Consider the following 18,694-nt stretch of genomic DNA (forward strand, 5'->3'; position numbering starts at 1 on the left):
GCACGCGCGCACATACACACACACACAAAACCTATGAACAAAACAAAAACACTGCTACCGAGCAACTCACAACCAGTCAATTTATTTCCATTTCATTTTGTTACGAGCCAGTTACAAATGAGGGTGATCTAGAAGCCTGAAAGTAATGACAGTTGAAAATAGCTGTCTGGGGAGGTGGTGTGGATTTGGATGGAAATATACCAAGTTCTTTGGTAGAAGCAATTCTTTGAAAATGAGATCTGAAAGAAAGATTTGTATTTCCAGTTGTAGAGAATCTTGAGTAAAAGATACATTAGTTTGAAGTTTATATTTATAGGGCATGAGAATTTCACTGAAAGTTTTTGAGCGTGAGTGTGATATTCAAAGAATTGTCTAGGGCTTAACAGGAATCTAACTTTGTATGTTTAATATTCTAATCTCCTTAGATCTTTTAAAAATATACCTCTTGTATATTTAAACACTTCTATTAACCATGCAAATACAGTTTTTATTCAAAATTTATGTTTAGGCTGACTTCTGAATTTGATGATAGGCTTTCTCTCTCATTCCGAAGTTAGCATCAAAGCCTATCTCTCTTCCAAAATTCTCATCCTTGGCATTCAAAATTTAATCTGAAAAACCTATTGTCTATCAATTCTCAGTGTCTGTGTTTGGAGAATAGTCTGTGAGTTTTGTTTGTGCGATATTCTGGGAGTGTAACTTGTATAGTTTCTCTGGTGTGTGTCTTCAGTTGAGTTCCATGCAGCAGGTGGTCCGAGAGAAAGATGCCCGCTTTGAGACACAAGTTCGTCTTCATGAAGATGAGCTTCTTCAGTTAGTAACCCAGGCAGATGTGGAAACAGAGATGCAACAGGTGTGTTGCTAAAACCTAGTAGAATGATTGTAGTTTTGGTTAACATTTAATTAAGTTATCACAGCCACTTTTCCACCCTTACCCACTGCTCTTCACTTGGTCTGGGTTTGCTCATTAATTGCCTTCTTTTTGGTGTTCTCTTCTGTTGCATATTGCTTATTTATTTTCCCTTACCTTGCCTCTTACCCCTCTAGTCAGGTTGTCACTGCTCAAAAGCTGAGTTTAATTGGCAAATGTATGTGGTAGTCAGAAATTGGTTTCTCTTCAGTTTGATTGTAGCTACCTTTGTGCATTGAAAACCTGATCCAAAGCTTCAAAAACAATGAAGTCAGTTTTAAACTTAAGAAAATTTAAAGATAAAAAGCAGTGATTTTGAAACCATAAGGTCTTTTATTAACTCATTCATTTTTTTTAATTCATTGAGTAATTTTTGAAAATTGGCTTGTTTTTAAGTTTATCATCTACTAACTCAAAAGTATCTGTTTCTGTTTAGTATGTAGTGCAGTGTGGTACCCAAAGGCACTCCAGTGGTATTTCATGGCTGATTCATTTAATTGTTTTTGAGTGAAAACTTCTTCCAAGTTCTGGGCAATCCTCCAGAATATACCACTAAATAAAGTTTCAGAATATAGCACTTTTTAAAGTAGAATATTAATATATACATGTATCATTGACTTATTCATTCAACAAATGTTTATCAAGTGCCTGTCCCATGCATGAAACTAGAAGAGAAATGGTTCTTGCCTATAGAGAATATTCTCTTTGGTGAGTGGGATATACGTGTACCTATGTTATTTAGGTACAGGACATGACTATATAATTTTAAAAGTGGATATGTGTAATAAATATCTAAGTATTAGAAAGGCTCCCTAATTCAGGGACTTCCTTGTGTCAGTTCGGTTGTCGTTGGTGCTCTGAAGAAGACATTTTTGGAGATTCTTTGTTGCTGCTGGATGGGAAGCATGGCATGCTGGTGTCCGACCCTTTAATCTGTCATCCTCAACATCTAAAAATCTTAAGTACACAAGTCTACCTGACATTTTGAAAGGTAAGCAGATAATGACGCTCATGTGTTAGCACATTATGTCTAAACGTCTTCTTCTCAGAAATTGAGGGTGCTGCAGAGGAAGCTTGAGGAGCATGAAGAAGCCTTGTTGGGCCGTGCTCAGGTTGTGGACCTGCTGCAACAGGAGCTGACTGCTGCCGAACAGAGAAACCAGGTACTGCCTTGTGATCTCTACTACCTGCCTTGGGAGTATTCATTTCCACTTTAGTTTGCCAGGCAGCAGGTATAAAATCCTGTTAGAAGCCTTCAGAGAATTGATGCCATTTATTCATTCTTTCAACAAATTCCCTGTGCTTAAGTGGTGGTAATACTATGATGAGCAAAATATATACAGTTCCTTCCCTCATGAGGCTTACATTTCACATCTTTTATTGTTGTTCTTTTCCTTTGTGATTTTAGGTCTAGGGTCCGAGTTTCTTTAGAATGTCATATTTTCCTCTAAGGAGTTTCTTTTCTGTCAGTTTACCCCTTCTCTGTCTTCAAGGGTTCTTGTGCTTTATGTACTGTCCCTTCTTTGTTTGTTTTGTTGTTTAACTTTATGTTGGTTTGAAATAATCCTACCATGCAATATTCCCTTAAATTTAAAGGTGATTAAGGATGCTGATGTTCTAAAATCTTAAACTCAGGTATCCTATTCCCTGACTGTAGCTCATCCTGTCATTCCCTTTCTTAGGCTGTCCTGACTTTCATTCTCATGAAGATTCCTTGATCCTTTCATGTGTTGCTCTGGTATGTTGGTTCTTTCTTGGCCTCGCTCCTTTCCTTATCTGGTATAGATCTGCGACTGACCATTTGGACTACTCCTTCACCAGCCCTTGGAGTCCCTGTGTCCCTGCCTCTTCACATCCAGGGAGCCAAATCCTAATGTGGAATCGGTGCTATGGTCCACATTCTCTGCTTGTTCATCTGGGTCCTGCATGCTGCTGGAGAAAGTCATATCCTTTCTTCTTAATTTTCAACTCTCCTTGAGAAGGACTGTCTTTCTTGCATAGAAACATGTTCCCATATCTCCAGTTCTAACAGAACCCATACCCTGACCCTGAGTCCCCTTTCTGTCTGTCATTGGATAGTCAGGTTCAAATCCCAGTTGTGCTACTTACTAGATAGGTACTATGGAGATAGTTACATATGTGTGACGTTATGGTAAGTTTCCCTTCTCTGCTCCTTTTAGTACCTTGTAAGTATCTCTCTCATGGCCTCTAATATTTTGTATTATAATGATCTGTTTAAGTGTGACTCTCCCACTAAACTCTGAGTTCCTTGAGGGCAGGGACTGGATCCATTTATTCAGTATTTATTGAGTACCACGTACTCAGTATGCCATATATTATGCTAGATGCTGGAGAACAGTGATGATAAAACAGGCACAGTCCCTTTCCTTATTGAACTAATTTTGTATTGGGAGACACATAAGTGAAAAGCTAATGACACAAATAAATATATATATGAATAGAAACTGTCAAAAGAATCAAGAAGCAAAAACAGAGGGTCTTATGCAATTGTAGGTTTGGTCCTGAGTGTCTAGGCCTGGGTTTCACCTAGAAGAGGCTCTTCACTATGCTTATTGAAATGAAAGAATGAATTTATGGTTCATGAGGCTTTGTCTTTTCTTCTTAGATTTTCTCCCAGCAGTTACAGCAGATAGAAGCTGAGCAGAGTACTTTAAGGAACACTATAGAAACAGAAAGACAGGAGTCCAAGATTCTGATGGAAAAGATGGAACTTGAAGTGGCAGAGAGAAAGCTATCTTTCCATAACCTGCAGGAAGAAATGCATCATCTTCTAGAACAGCTTGAACAGGCAGGTCAAGCCCAGGCTGAACTGCAGTCCCGGTACAGTGCTTTGGAGCAGAAGCACAAAACAGAAATGGCAGAGAAGACCTCTCACATTTTGAGTCTTCAAAAGACTGAACAAGAGCTGCACTCTGCCTGTGATGCCCTAAAGGATCAAAATTCAAAGCTTCTCCAAGATAAGAGTGAACAGGCAGCTCATTCAGCTCAGGTCATTCAGCAGCTGGAAGGTCAGTATTTGATTGCGTTTGAAGCCCATTTGTCTAGCCCATTTGTCTAGCATCCCTTTAAAATTTCAGGGATCTCTTAGAGACATCATTTGCTTAAACCAATTGAATGAATAGAATGATTAAGAAAGGTGTCTCTTCTGAACTCTTTGTTGCATTTCTCCCATCTCTGACTGAAGTTATAATCTGGCTTAATAAAATTATTATTATAGTACTAAAAACTATTGATAGTAATGTGTCAGGCATTAAAAAGAACCCTATGTGAAACATGACTGTGGTCTGAAGGGTTCACTGACTGAAATGAGTAGGATTTGAATTAATTTGTGGAAAACTCAGGCCAGATCTAGTTGCAAAGGTAGGGAGACTGAATTGCGTGGAGTCATCTTTACTTCTAAAGATGGATCTGAATGCTTTTCTTATAGGTGAAAATTTCTTTTTAAAAACTTTTATCCTTTAAGGAGGTTTAAAGAAAACTTATTTTTTTAAAAATGTGTTATTATTAAAGTAATACATACCTCTGATTTAGTTTAATTCTAAAAGATAGGCATACAGGAAAGATTTTAGAAAGCATTAAATTGAAGATCTGTATTGAAGAGAGCTGAACATTAACCAGAAAGCCTTAAGGGACATTACATGGGAACAGTGTGTTACATGAGCATGCTGTGCTCTTAATTGAACCACGTTCATGTTTAAAACTGTGCTGTAGAATCTCAGTAGGATTTATAATGCTTACGTGGAGAGTGAAGAAAATAAAATAAAAAACACTAAGGGCGTTTTCAAGGGGGAAAGGAAAAATGACTTTTTAAAAAAAATACCTAGACCTGTTTTATTTTACCTTTGAAGGAGGTTTACTGAGATGTCCTTTGGTCCTTGAGAGCATTTAAACAATTTATAAAAATGTTGGTATTGGCATCGTAATTTTAATTAAGATAACTGAACTAGAATAAACAACATATGGTGTATCCCTAGAAGATAACTCACTAAGTTTCAGGCTTGAGGCAAAGATCATTTCAATTTTATTTTCTTTTCCTTAGATCAACTCCAGGAAAAATCCGAAGAAATCAACCAATTTCTAAATAAGGCAACGTTGCTAAAACATGAAATAGCATCTCAGACTTCTTTGCCAGATGTTGCTAACGAGGGCACACAGGTAATTAAATGTGTACTTCTTATGAATATGATCTATTTGTCTTTGCTGTATCTATACTTGGGTGTTCTAATAGAATTTATTCCAGAAAGCAGTATAAGCCTTCTGTCTTTTCTGCCTGATAAAATGCTTTTTTGGAGCCAATTCTGTTTGAAAGGAATCATGAAAGACAGTAGTGTCCCAACAATGAATAATGAGAAAAAAGTAGACAATGAGCAGCATAACCTCAAGAGCCTTTCTAATTCTAAGATCTTAGAACTCTGTATTGGAGATGAGTCATTAATTTTAATCTTATAATCAGCTTTCCCAGTTGAGAAATCAATTTTGTTTTTGGTAGACTGAGATTTGATCAGATTTAAAGTATACAATTCAGTCTAACCAAACTTAAAAGTCTATTGTAGAAATCATAATGCCCACATTAATCAGTTAACAGTAAAAAGTTTAATTTCCTGTTGATTGGCCAGTATATTCTCTCTGCCTTCTATAAAAGTCTCTGGGGAGCTAGATTTTAATCACCAGAAGGCTGCTTATTGAGCTTGAATATCAGAACAAGGAGAGTTAGTTTGATGATCTTAATTAACTAGTGTCAAGCTGGGATAACTGGATTAATTCATCTCCATTATAAGATTATACCCTTCCAAACTGACAGATATATTGGTCAGCAGAGTCCCATAGTTCCTGGGCAGTACTGTGCACCAATAAAATTTTTGCTTCCTGGTTTTTGGCATCTAGGCTTTCCAATCTCTTCTATTCTCCCATTCTCAACTTTTTCCTCCAATATTTTGTTAAGACATTTTTCAGCAACTCTAAAAAATTCAGATTCCATATATATGTGTTAGCATACAGAATTTGTTTTTCTCTTTCTGACTTACTTCATTCTGTATGACAGACTCTAGGTCCATCCACCTCACTACAAATAACTCAATTTTGTTTCTTTTTATGGCTGAATAATATTCCATTGTGTATATGTGCCACATCTTCTTTATCCATTCATCTGTCAGTGGGCACTTAGGTTGCTTCCATGTCCTGGCTCTTGTAAATAGAGCTGCAATGAACATTGTGGTACATGACTCTTTTTGAATTATGGTTTTCTCAGGGTATATGCCCAGTAGTGGGATTGCTGGGTTGTATGGTAGTTCTATTTTTAGTTTTTTAAGGAACCTCCATACTGTTCTCCATAGTGGCTGGTATCAATTTACATTCCCACCAGCAGTGCAAGAGGGCTCCCTTTTCTCCACACCCTCTCCAGCATTTATTGTTTGTAGATTTTTTGATGATGGCCATTCTGACTGGTGTGAGGTGATACCTCATTGTACTTTTGATTTGCGTTTCTCTAATGATCAGTGATGTTGAGCATCTTTTCATGTATTTGTTGGCAATCTGTATATCTTCTTTGGAGAAATGTCTATTTAGGTCTTCTGCCCATTTTTGGATTGGGTTGTCTCTTTTTTTGATATTGAGCTGCATGAGCTGTTTGTAAATTTTGGAGATTAATCCTTTGTCAGTTGCTTCATTTGCAAATATTTTCTCCCATTCTGAGGGTTGTCTTTTCATCTTGTTTATGGTTTCCTTTGCTGTGCAAGAGCTTTTAAGTTTCATTAGGTCCCATTTGTTTATTTTTGTTTTTATTTCCATTTCTCTAGGAGGTGGGTCAAAAATGATCTTGCTGTGATTTATGTCATAAGGTGTTGGACCTAGGTTTTCCTCTAAGAGTTTTATAGTGTCTGGCCTTACATTTATGTGTTTAATCCATTTTGAGTTTATTTTTGTGTATGGTGTTAGGGAGTGTTCTAATTTCATTCTTTTACATGCAGCTGTCCAGTTTTCCCAGCACCACTTATTGAAGAGGCTATCTTTTCTCCGTTGTATATTCTTGCCTCCTTTATCAAAAATAAGGTGACCATATGTGCATGGGTTTATCTCTGGGCTTTCTATCCTGTTCCATTGATCTATATTTCTGTTTTTGTGCCAGTACCAAACTGTCTTGATTACTGTAGCTTTGTAGTATAGTCTGAAGTCCAGGAGCCTGACTCCTCCAGCTCCTAAAAAAAAAAAAAAGGTTCTGAAGAATGTAGGGGCAGGACAGGAATAAAGATGCAGACATAGAGAATGGACTTGAGGACATGGGAAGGGGGAAGGGTAAGCTGGGAAGAATTGAGAGAGTGGCATGGACATATATACACTACCAAATGTAAAATAGATAGCTAGTGGGAAGCAGCCTCATAGCACAGGGAGATCACCTCTGTGCTTTGTGACCACCTAGAGGAGTGGGATGGGGAGGGTGGGGGGGAGATGCAAGAGGGAGGAGATATGGGCATACATGTATATGTATAGCTGATTCACTTTGTTAAAAAGCAGAAACTAACACACTATTGTAAAGCAATTATACTCCATTAAAGATGTTAAAAAAACAAAAAATAAATAAAAACAAAAATTCAAAGAATTTTATAGTGAACACCTGCATACTCACCATCTAGATTCTATTAATATTTACTATATTTGCTTTATCATATATCTATCCATTTATCCATCTACCAATTCATCGTAATTTTTTGTACATTTCACAGTAAGTTGTAGACATCAGTACATTTTTCTCTAAATATTTCAGCATGCATATCATTGACTAGATTTTAATATTTGTTTATAGTTCTTTTTCTTTTGAAGTGAGATTTACAAAACATGAAATGTACAGGTGTTAAGTGTACCATTCATTGAGTTTTATCAAATGTGTTACCCAAATCCCCATCAAGATACATAACCCACAAAGTACCCTTTTGCAGTCAACTGCATTACTCCCCTCCAGAGATGAACCAATGTTCTATATTTTCACCGTAGATTAATTTTGCATGTTTTATATCCTATAAATGTAATCATACATTTGTGTTATTTTGTAGAAAACTTCTTTCACTCAGCATATTTTGAGATTCATTTATATTATTGTATGTATCATAATTTATTCTTTTATATTGCTGAGAAGTGTTCCACTTTATGAATATACTGTATTTTCCTTTTGCATGACTGTGCTATAATTTCCTTTTGATAGATAACTGGTCTTTTTATGCTTTGGGTATTATGAATTAAGCTGCTAAGGACATTCTTGTACAAGTATTTGTGTGGACATATGTTTTCATTTGTCTTCATTAAATGCTAGTTGAGGAATTTCTGGGCCATAGAGTAAGAATATATTTAGCTTTATAGGGAAATGCCAGATCTTCTTCCAAAGTGATTATATTGTTTATACTCTCACCTAAAATATAGGAGAGTTCTAGTTGCTCTACATCTTCTCTAAGATTTGGTATTATCAATTTTTAAAATTTTAGCCATTTTAATGGGTGTGTAGTGGTAGGTCAGTGTGGTTTCAATTTGCATCTCCCCAATGACAAATGATGTTGAACATGTTTACTTGAGATTCTTGGACATTTGTATATCTTCTTTTGGTGAAGTATCTGTTCATGTCATTTCCTCATTTTAAAAATTGAGTTTTTTGCCTATTTATCAAGTTGTAGTAATTCTTTATGCATCCTGAATGCCAATTTATTATCAGGCATGTTTGGTGAATATTTTCTCCCATGCTGTGTCTTGCTTCTTTTTCTTTTTAAATTTTTTTAAATTGAAGATCACATATTGAATTTTTTTTTATTACAAGTAGAAATTTTTTAAAATATTTATTTATTTATTTATTTGGTTGCACCGGGTCTTAGTTGCGACAGGTGGGCTCCTTAGTTGCAGCTCGTGGACTCCTTAGTTGCGGCTCACTGGCTCCTTAGTTGTGGCATGCAAACTCTTATTTGCGGCATGCATTTGGGATCTAGTTCCCTGACCAGGGATCGAACCTTGGCCCCCTGCATTGGGAGCGCAGAGTCTTATCCACTGCACCACAAGGGAAGTCCCCGTGGCTTGCTTCTTATCCGTTTTCTTCATGATGTTCTTTAATTAGCAGACATTTAAAATTTTGATCAAGTCTATTATTTATCAGTTTTTTTCTGGTTATAATTTTCTTTGTCCTGTGTGTGAAACCTTTGCTTAACCCCAAGTCATGAAGATATTCTCTTACGTTTTCTTCCACAAGCTATATAGTTTTAGCTTTCACAGTTAAGTCTCTGAACCTCAATAAATTTTTGTGTGTGGTGTAAGATAAGGGTCAAGTTTTATTTTTTTCCCTATATGGATATCCAATTGTCTCTGCACCATTTCTTGAGAAGACTTTACTTTCCTCATTGGATTGCTTTGGTACCTTTGTTGAAAACAAATGATTAATAGGTCTATTTATGAGCTTTCTAGTCTATGAGCTTTCTAGTCTAGTCTAGCCAGTTCTTAGGCCTGTATCATATTTTTTTTCGGGCAAGGCTTTATTGGGGCAACAGGGGGAAGCGAGAACAAGTAACAGGTTCCCTTGCTGGCTGGCTCCCTGAGGGGAGGCGAGCTTGTTCCTTATATGGGGTGAGGGTAGGGGTGTGTCCAGGAGTCTTGCCGGAGGGGTGGCTTAGGTGGTTTGCCCACCCCTTAGGTGGTGTTGTGGCATATGCTCAGTACCCTGCTTTTGCTCCCAATACCCTATTTTTGCTCCAAGCGCTTCAAAAGTGGCAGTTGGGTTTTTTTGGTCTCTTTGTATCTTTTGGGTCCAGAATTTGCCCCAACTGCACATGCACGCAGTTATTTTTAGTGCCCTATAGTTTCTTTGTATTTTGTTGCTGGAGGAGATGTTTGTCCAGGTGCAAGCACTGCAGCACTGCAGCCAAGGGTCCCAGGTCCCAGCCTGTCTCATCATCCCCTGAGAGACTCTACACCCTTATTCTTAAGGGGGAAGGGACCGAAGGTCTCTTCTTCTGAAACTTCTTCCTGCATAAGGGGACAGGGGCCACAGACCCTAGCCCCTAGAGGTGTAGAAGTCTCTTGCTGACTGTCCCAAGGACCTGTGGGACCTGGGCCACTTTCTGCTGGAATGGGCTGAATTCCTTGAGCCATCATGAGCCTTACTTCAAATTGTCGGAGCCTAGAAGACACAAACTCAATCAAAAGGTTAAACAAACAAGGGCTAAAAAGGAGAAAAACAACAATAGCCATTAAAGGGCCTAGAAAGGAAAGGAACCAGGTTACTTTGGGAGGGCTTCCTTAACTGTTGACCTGACAGGGGAGGCAATGCCGCCCCTGCCAAGAAGCCATTCTGTTTGGGTGTATATTTTTGTTAATCTCGGGGTTAAAGTTCAACATGTTTCTCTATTTTTAGAATGGAATGTCTCGACCTGTTGGTCCCAGGTCTCCTTCTTGGACCGAAAAGTCTTAGTCACAGGTTTACAACAGTAGGGAAGACAACAGAGTACTAGACAAAATATAGCCTAAATCAGTATGACTGAAAAGAAAAGGGTTATGAGAAAACCAAAACCTCCTGCCAGAAAGCTTTTTATAGCTAGTGGTATCCAAGAAACGAACTGGAGAACCATTTTTCAGTTTCCCCGACCATATTGAATAGCAAGGATTGGTGGTTAATTGTCTGCTGAAACCAGGTGGTTTGTTGTCAGATATTCTCAATGTTGGTTTCTACCTGGTATGGGCATCAGGACTGTTTTCTTTGCCTCCCGATCTGCCCTGTTTCCTTAAGTAATTTGAGAATTTTCCTTTTGGTGCCCACAGCAGTGAATGACTTCTACTAGTTTTGATTTCTGAGCATTTCTATGAGTTGTAATATCTCAGCCCCATATGTTACAGTGGAATTTTTTGCATTTAAAAGTCCTCTTTGTTTCCAGATTAGCTGCATGGGCATGTAAAACAAGGAAGGCATATATATATATATATATTTAAAATTTATTTATTTTATTTATTTATTTTTGGCTGCATTGGGTCTTCGTTGCTGTGCACAGGCTTTCTCTAGTTGCGGCGAGCGGGGGCTACTCTTCGTTGCAGTGGGCGGGCTTCTCGTTGTGGTGGCTTCTCTTGTTGCAGAGCACGGGCTCTAGGCACGTGGGCTTCAGTGTTGTGGCATGTGGGCTCAGTAGTTGTGGCTTGCGGGCTCTAGAGCGCAGGCTCAGTAGTTGTGGCGCCCGGGCTTAGTTGCTCCACAGCATGTGGGATCTTCCCGGACCAGGGCTTGAACCCGTGTCCCCTGCACTGGCAGGCAGATTCTTAACCATTGCGCCACCAGGGAAGCCCAGAAGGCATATTTTGAGTCTGTATATATATTTATAATTTTCCTTCCCCCAAAGTTAAGGCTCAAGTTAGGGCTATTAGCTCAGCCCTCTGGGCTGAAGTGTTAGGTGGCAAAGGTTTTGCTTATATAACACTATAAGTGCTCACAGTAGCATACCCTACCCTCCTGACTCCATCTTTAATGAAACTACTGCCATCAGTAAACCATTCTTCCTCAGGGTTTTCTATGGCCTGGTCTGTTAGATCAGACCTACAGACATAAACCTAGTCAAGGGTTTCAAGGCAGGAATGTGTTAGTTCTGGGCCTTCAACCAGCATTAGAGTAGCCAGATTGAGGGTGTGGCAAGTTTTGAGAGTTAGTTCTGGGTAGTCAAGGAGTAAAGCCTGCTACTTAGTAAGGCAGCCTCCAGTTAGCCAATGGTGGCCTTTAATTTCCAGAATCTTTTGTACTTGATGAGGGGTCTGGACTTCCAGTGGCTGTCCAAAGGTAAGCTTGTTAGCTTCTTCCACTAATAAAGCAGTGGCAGCTACCGCCCGGAAGCAGCCATGTCAACCTTGGGCCATGGAATCTAGTTGTTTGGAAAAATAGCCTATAGGTTGAGGAACTTCTCCTAGCTTTTGTACAAGGACTCCCATAGCTGTCCCCTGTTTTTCAGCTATGTACAAGATAAATGGCTTTTTTAAATTGGGGAGACCCAGAGCAAAAGCTTTGGTGAGGGTCTGTTTGATCTTATTAAAAGCCCTTTCTTGTTCCCCAGTCCAAAGTAATGGCTCTGTATCTGGGCCTTTAGTGGCTTCATATAGAGACTTAGCCATTAGTCTGAATCCTGGAATCCAAATTCTGCAAAATCCTGCCATGCCTAAGAAAGTACGAGGATTTTTTCTTGGTCTTTGGGGCGCTTAGTTCTAATATAGCTTCTTTTCTATCTGGAGATAGCTGTCTGCTTCCAGGGTTTATAATATATCCCAGATATTTAACTTGTTACTTTGAGATTTGTGCTTTTTTCTGGAAGATCCTGTAACCCTGGGTCCCAAGGAAATTAAGGACTTAAATGGTATTCTGATCTGAGGCCTCCATGGTGGGACTACATATTAATATGTCATCTACATACTGTAGACTGTCCCCTTCTTTTAGGTGTATTTCCCTTAGTTTTTTTTTTTTTTTTTAATAAATTTATTTATTTATTTATTTATATTTTTGGCTGCACTGGGTCTTCATTGCTGTGCGCGTGCTTTCTCTAGTTGTGGTGAGCTGGAGCGACTCTTTGTTGCGGTGCGCGGGCTTCTCATTGTGGTGGCTTCTCTTGTTGTGGAGCACGGGCTCTAGGCGCACGGGCTTCAGTAGTTGTGGCACATGGGCTCGGTAGTTGTGGCTTGCGGGCCCTAGAGTACAGGCTTAGTAGTTGTGGCACACAGGCTTAGTTGCTCCATGGCATGTGGGGTCTTCCCTCACCAGGCCTCGAACCTGTGTCCTCTGCATTGGCAGGCAGATTCTTAACCACTGTGCCACCAGGAAGGCCCCTCCCTTAGTTCTTTTCTTAGGGCCTGAGTGAACAAGTGTGGGCTGTCCTGAAACCCCTGAAGCAATACTGTCCAGGTATATTATTGCATTTGACCTGAGTGGGGTTAGTCTACTAAAAGGCAAACAGATACTGAGATGAGAGATGAACTGGGATGCAAAAGAAGGCATCCCTGAGGTCAGGCACTCCAGGAATCTGGACTAATATATTATAAGGATTGGCCACAAGGGGATGTATAGGGACCACTGCATCATTTACTGCTCTAAGGCCTTGTACCATTCAATATTCCCTATTTGGCTAAACAACTGGCAGAATAGGGGTATTGTATGGAGACTGACAGGGCACTAAGAGGCCATGTCTTAAAAATTTATGTATGAGGGGTGCGAACCTTTTTTTGCTTCCAACTTTATGGGGTACTGTCTCTTGTTAGAATAAGCGACTTCTGGCTTAAGGCTAATTTTTACAGGTTGAGTATTTATAGCCTTCCCAGGGATTCCTTTGTCCCAAACTGCAGGGTTTACTGTGTGTAGAATATGGCTGGGAATAGGCCCTTGTTCTTCCACTTGATTTGTCTTAGTCAGAGTCAAGATAAGGGGCTGCTTCAGGCCTCCTAACTGTAATATGGCTCCAAGGGAGCCCAGAAGGTCTCTCCCCAGTAGTGGGATAGGACACTCAGGCCCAACTAAAAAGGCACATGAGATCAAACACTGTTCAAATTGGCAAGTGAGAGGCCCAGTGAAGTAACGGGTGTGAGGCTTTCCATCAACACCAGTCACAGTACAGCTTTTGGAGGAAGGAGGCCCAGTGTGAGAGATCAGGACAGAGTAAGTGGCTCCAGTATCACTTAAAAAATTGATTTTCTTACCTGCTGTGTCAAGGACCACCCGGGCCTCCTTGATGGAGGTAGACATCTCGTTGCGGGGAGCCCCCAGAATCCCCAGGCCCTCTCAGTCGTCCAGCATGGCCATCTCAGGAGAGGGAGCCCCCCAAACGTGGTGACAGTGAAACAAGAGGTTCAGGTGGCTACTTGTCACCCACAGGGAAGCTGCATTCAGTGGTCCCGGAGGTGCCCAGATCCTCTCCCTGGAAGAGGACAACTGCCCCACATTGAGCACCGTAAATCTGATACTAACCAGGGTTCTTGGCCTTCCCCAATCAATAGAAATTGGTTAGAGGCCAGCCAAGAAATTCAAGCAAGGCTTTATTGGGGCCCCTGCTGCAGCAGGGCGGAGTGAGAAAAAGTGATAAGTTCCTTTGCTTGCTCGCTCCTGCCTGTATCACATTGTTTTCATTACTGTAGTTTGTAGTTAATCTTGAAGTCAGGTAGTATAAGTCCTCTGACTTTGTTCTTCTTTTCAAGATTGCTTTGATTATTCTAGGTTCTTTGCATTTCCACAGAAATTATACAATCAACTATCTCAAATTATATTTGAAAAAAAGAAGAAGCTGGATGGGATTTTGAATTGGCATTGTGTTGAATCTATAGATCACTTTAGGGAGAATTGACATCTTAATACTACTGAACTTTTCAATCCATAAGTATAGTATCTCTCTTCACTTATTAAGATCTTCTTTAATTTCTTTCAGCAATGGTTTGTAGTTTTGGTTGGAGGAGTTGTGCACATTTTAAAATTTATTCTGAAATAGTTCATATTTTTTAATGCTGTTGTAGGTGGAATTTATTCTAATTTCACCTTTCCAACTGTTTGCACTTTTATGTAAGTATACAATTGAATTTTGCTTATGTGAACTTGATATTTATTTTATTAATTCTAGTCTCATTCTGTAGATTCTTTAGGATTTTCTACATAAACAATCATGTCATCTGCAAATAAAGACAAGTTTTACTTACTCCTTGCTAATCTTTATGCCTTTATTTCTTTTTCATGCAATGGCTAGGACCTTCATAACACTGTTTAATAGAAGTGGTAAGACTGGGCCTTCTTGCATTTTGCCTGATCTTAGGGGAAAGTATTTCATATTTTACCATTAGCTGTGTTACTAGTTTTAAGTTTTCATTAGTCTTCTTTATCAGATTGAGGACTTTACCCTCTATTCTTAATTTGGTAAGAATTGGTATTAAATTTTGCCAAATGCCTTATCTGCATTTATTGAAATGACCATATGGGTTTTCTTCTTTATTCTGTTCATATGGTACATACTTTAATTTTTGACTATTAAACCAACCTTGTATTGTTAGGATAAACCCAACTTGGTCATAAAGTATTATCCTTTTTATATATTACTGAATTTGATTTACTACTATTTTTGGAAGCATTTTTGTATCCGTACTTATGAAGGATATTGGTCTTTGTTTTGGTCATGAAGATTTTCCTTTGTTTTGTAGTACTTTGTCAGATTTTGGTATTAGGGTTATTATGGCATAAAAAAAATGAGTTGGGGAGTGTTCCCTTTTATTTGAGAGTTTGTGTAAAATTGGTATTATTTCTCAAGAATTGGAAAGAATTCACCAGTGAAACTATCTGGGTCTGGAGTTGATAATGAATTGAATTTCTTTTACAGATATAAGACTAATAAGATTCTCTTTTTCATCTTGTGCCAGTTGGATTTTAGTTTTGTTTTGTTTTGTCCATTTCATTGAAGATGTCAAATTTTTGTTATAACGTTGGTTATAATATTCCCTTTTTTATCCTTTTAATGCTTGTATGCTCTGTAGTGATACCCACCCCTACCCCAATCCCTATTTTTTTTAATTAAGATATATAATTGACATATAACATTCTGTAAGTTTAAGGTGTACAACTTGTTGATTTGATACATGTATATATTGCAATAGGGTTACCACCATAACATTAGCTAACACCTCCATCATGACACATAATTACAATTTCTTTTTTGTGGTGAGAACATTTAAGATCTAGTCTCTTAGCAACTTTGAACTATATAATACATTATTGTTAACTATAATCACAATGTTGGGTGTTAGATCTTCAGAACTTTTTCATCTTCTATCTGCAAGTTTCTACTGTTTGGCCGACATCTCCCCACTTTGTGCTTCATTTTCTTGATCAGACTTTAAACTAGAAATTATTTGAGTTTTAAAAAAAAATCTTTTCAAAGAACCAGCTTTTGGCCTTGTCAATTTTCTCTAATGCTGGTCTGTTTTCACTTTTATTGATTTTTGTTCTTTGGTATTCTTTCTATTTATTTGGTTTTACTTTGCTCTTCTGTTTCTAACTTCTTAAGGTGTAACTTTATATCAAACACTTCAGATCTTCTTTTCTCATTTAAACATTTAAAGTTACACAATTCCCTCTTAAGCACATGGTTTGATATGTTGTGTTGTTATCATTCAGTTTTTGAAGAGTTTTCTAATTCTCCTTATGATTTCTTCTTTGATCATGGATTATTTAGAAGTGTGTTATTTAATATCCAGATATTTGGTTTTATTTCTAGATATTTTATTATTATTGATTTCTAATTTAATTTCATTATGATCAGGTAATATGTTCTATATGATTTCAGTGCTTTGAAATTTATAGAGACTTGTTTTATGACATAGCATATGGTGTGTCTTGGTGAATGTAGCTTGTGCACTTGTAAAAAATGTATATTCTGTAGTTATTGGCTGTACCATTTTATAAATATCACTTAAATCATAGTATTATTCAAATTATATTTGACTGATTTTTGTCTAGTTGTTGAAACTTGACTGAGTTTTTTTAGCATTTGACAAAATTTAATATCTATTCATAATAATAAGTTCTTAACAAATTAGACATAGACAAATGTAGCTTAATGTAATAAAGGCCATATACAACAAGCCCACAGCTAACATCATACTCAATGGTGAAAGGCTGAAAGCTTTTCCTCTAAGATCAGGAACTAGACAAAGGTGCCCACTCTCATCACTCCTATTCAACATAATAATGGAAGTCCTTGCAAGATCTGGAATAGCCAAGCAGTCCTGAGAAAGAACAAAGAGGGAGGCATAAAATTCCGGATTTCTTTTCTTTTCAATTCTGTGTTCCAGAGATTTGGAGAGGAATGAATGATGGGGATGGCTCTTTTCTCCGTGAAGTCTGGAGCCTTCTGTAGGAGAATCAAAGACTGGAGTTGACTTGAAAGCTGGCAGTTGGAATTATCTGGAGGCTTTTTCAACTCAATTCTGGCACCAGGAGTAGGATGACTTGAGTTTGCTGACATAATCACATGCCCTTCTCTTGTGGCTTGGCTGGTGTTTTGGTTGCTATTTCTTCATTGGGATGATTTAGTTGTTCTTCTAAACAGAAAGTTATGAGATTCCTCGAGTTCTAGAGATCAGAAATCAAAATCGGTTTCTCTGGCCAGAAATCACGATGTCAGCTGAGCTGCAGGGAAGGAGGCTTTAGGGAAGAATTCATTTCCTCATTTTTTCCAGTGACTAGAGCTGTGTTACTTACACCCTTGGTTCCTGGTTGTTCTTCCATCTTTAAAACCAGAAGCCTAACATCTCGTCTTAGTCATCAGGTTGCCTTCCAACTCTCGAAACTAGACTGATTTTTTTTTAAAAGAGTTTTTTTTTTAAGTTATTTATTTATTTATTTATTTATTTTTGGCTGTGTTGAGTCTTCGTTGCTCCGCTTAGGCTTTCTCTAGTTGTGGCGAGCGGGGACTACACTTTGTTGTGGTGCCCAGGCTTATCATTGCGGTGGCTTCTCGTTGCAGAGTACAGGCTCTAGGCATGCAAGCTTCAATAGTTGTGGCACACAGGCTCAGTAATTGTAGCTCACGGGCTCTAGAGCACAGTCTCAGTAGTTGTGGCGCACGGGCTTAGTTGCTCCACGGCATGTGGGATCTTTCCGGACCAGGGATCGAACCCATGTCCCCTGCATTGGCAGGCGGACTCAACCACTGCACCACCAGGGAAATGCTGCATACTTTTAAAGTGTACAACTTGATAAGTTTTGACATGCATGAAGCCATCACCACTATCAAGAAAATGAACATATTCATCACCCCCCAAAGTTTCTCATGCCCCTTTTTAATTTTTCTCTCACATCTCCCCCTACCCAGGCAACCACTTATCTTCTTTCTGTCATTATAGATTAGTTTGTATTTTTTAGAATTTTTAATAAATTATATGTGCTCTTTTTTTTCCCTGGCTTCTCTCACTCAGCATACTTATTTTGATTTTCATCCTATTGTATGCAGCAAGAATTCATTCCTTTGTATTGTTGAGGATATTGTACATACCACAATTTGTTTATCCATTTACTTGTTGATGAACAAACTTGGATTGTTGACAATTTTTGGCTATTACAAATAAAGCTTCTATGAATATTCTTTTACAAAATCTTTGTTTGGACCTGTGCTTTCTTTACTCTCAGTAAATACCTAGAAGTGAAATGTCTGGATCATATAGGAGGTTTTAAGACCTTGGCAGTTTTCCAAAGTGGTGTTACCATTTTCTGTTCCCAGCAGCAGTGTATGAGAGTTCCAGGGGTAAACCTCACTTGGTAGTGATATATTATCCTTATACTTTCTTGAATTCACTTGCTAAAAATTTTATTTGTTTCATAGCTATTTGGCTGTTTAGGTTATCTATTTCTTCTTGAGTGAGCTTTGGTGTTTTATATCTTTTAGGGGATTTGTCCATATAAAGTGTCAAATTTATAGGCAAAAAGTTATTCATAATAGTCCCTAATTATTGTTTTAATATGTATAGAATCTGTAGTGATGTTACCTCTCTCATTTCTGATATTGGTAATTTGTGTTTTCTTTCTTACACAGGTTAGACTGTCCAGAGGTTTATTAACTTTACTGATCTCAAAACCAGCTTTGAGTTCATTGATTCTGCCTTGTTTTCTGTTTTCTATTTTATTGATTTCTACTTTGATCTTTATTACTTCCTTTCTTCTGTTTACTTTGGATTTGATATCCTCATTTCTTAGCTTCTTAAGGTGAAAGCTGAGGCCATTAGTTTGAGACCTTTCTTATTTCTAAT

The 18,694-nt window shown here is 38.2% G+C and overlaps 1 protein-coding gene across 9 annotated transcripts in view; it reads left to right on the top strand.

Annotated features, from left to right (window-relative positions):
• The window catches only part of GOLGB1 (golgin B1), an 86,832-nt gene that overhangs the window by 29,844 nt on the left and 38,294 nt on the right, over positions 1 to 18,694 (top strand). For 3 of the 9 annotated variants that reach the window (XM_007181843.2, XM_007181844.2, XM_007181847.2), the window contains 4 exons: positions 731 to 853; positions 1,960 to 2,073; positions 3,537 to 3,939; positions 4,971 to 5,086. In XM_007181843.2, coding sequence (XP_007181905.2) covers positions 731 to 853; positions 1,960 to 2,073; positions 3,537 to 3,939; positions 4,971 to 5,086 — 756 coding nt within the window. The remainder of the gene's footprint in view (positions 1 to 730; positions 854 to 1,959; positions 2,074 to 3,536; positions 3,940 to 4,970; positions 5,087 to 18,694) is intronic. The other 6 variants (XM_007181846.2, XM_007181848.2, XM_007181850.2 and 3 more) reach the window with 3 other exon arrangements.

The sequence above is a fragment of the Balaenoptera acutorostrata genome, chromosome 4 (genome assembly GCF_949987535.1).
Source record: "Balaenoptera acutorostrata chromosome 4, mBalAcu1.1, whole genome shotgun sequence".
NCBI lineage: Eukaryota > Metazoa > Chordata > Mammalia > Artiodactyla > Balaenopteridae > Balaenoptera > Balaenoptera acutorostrata.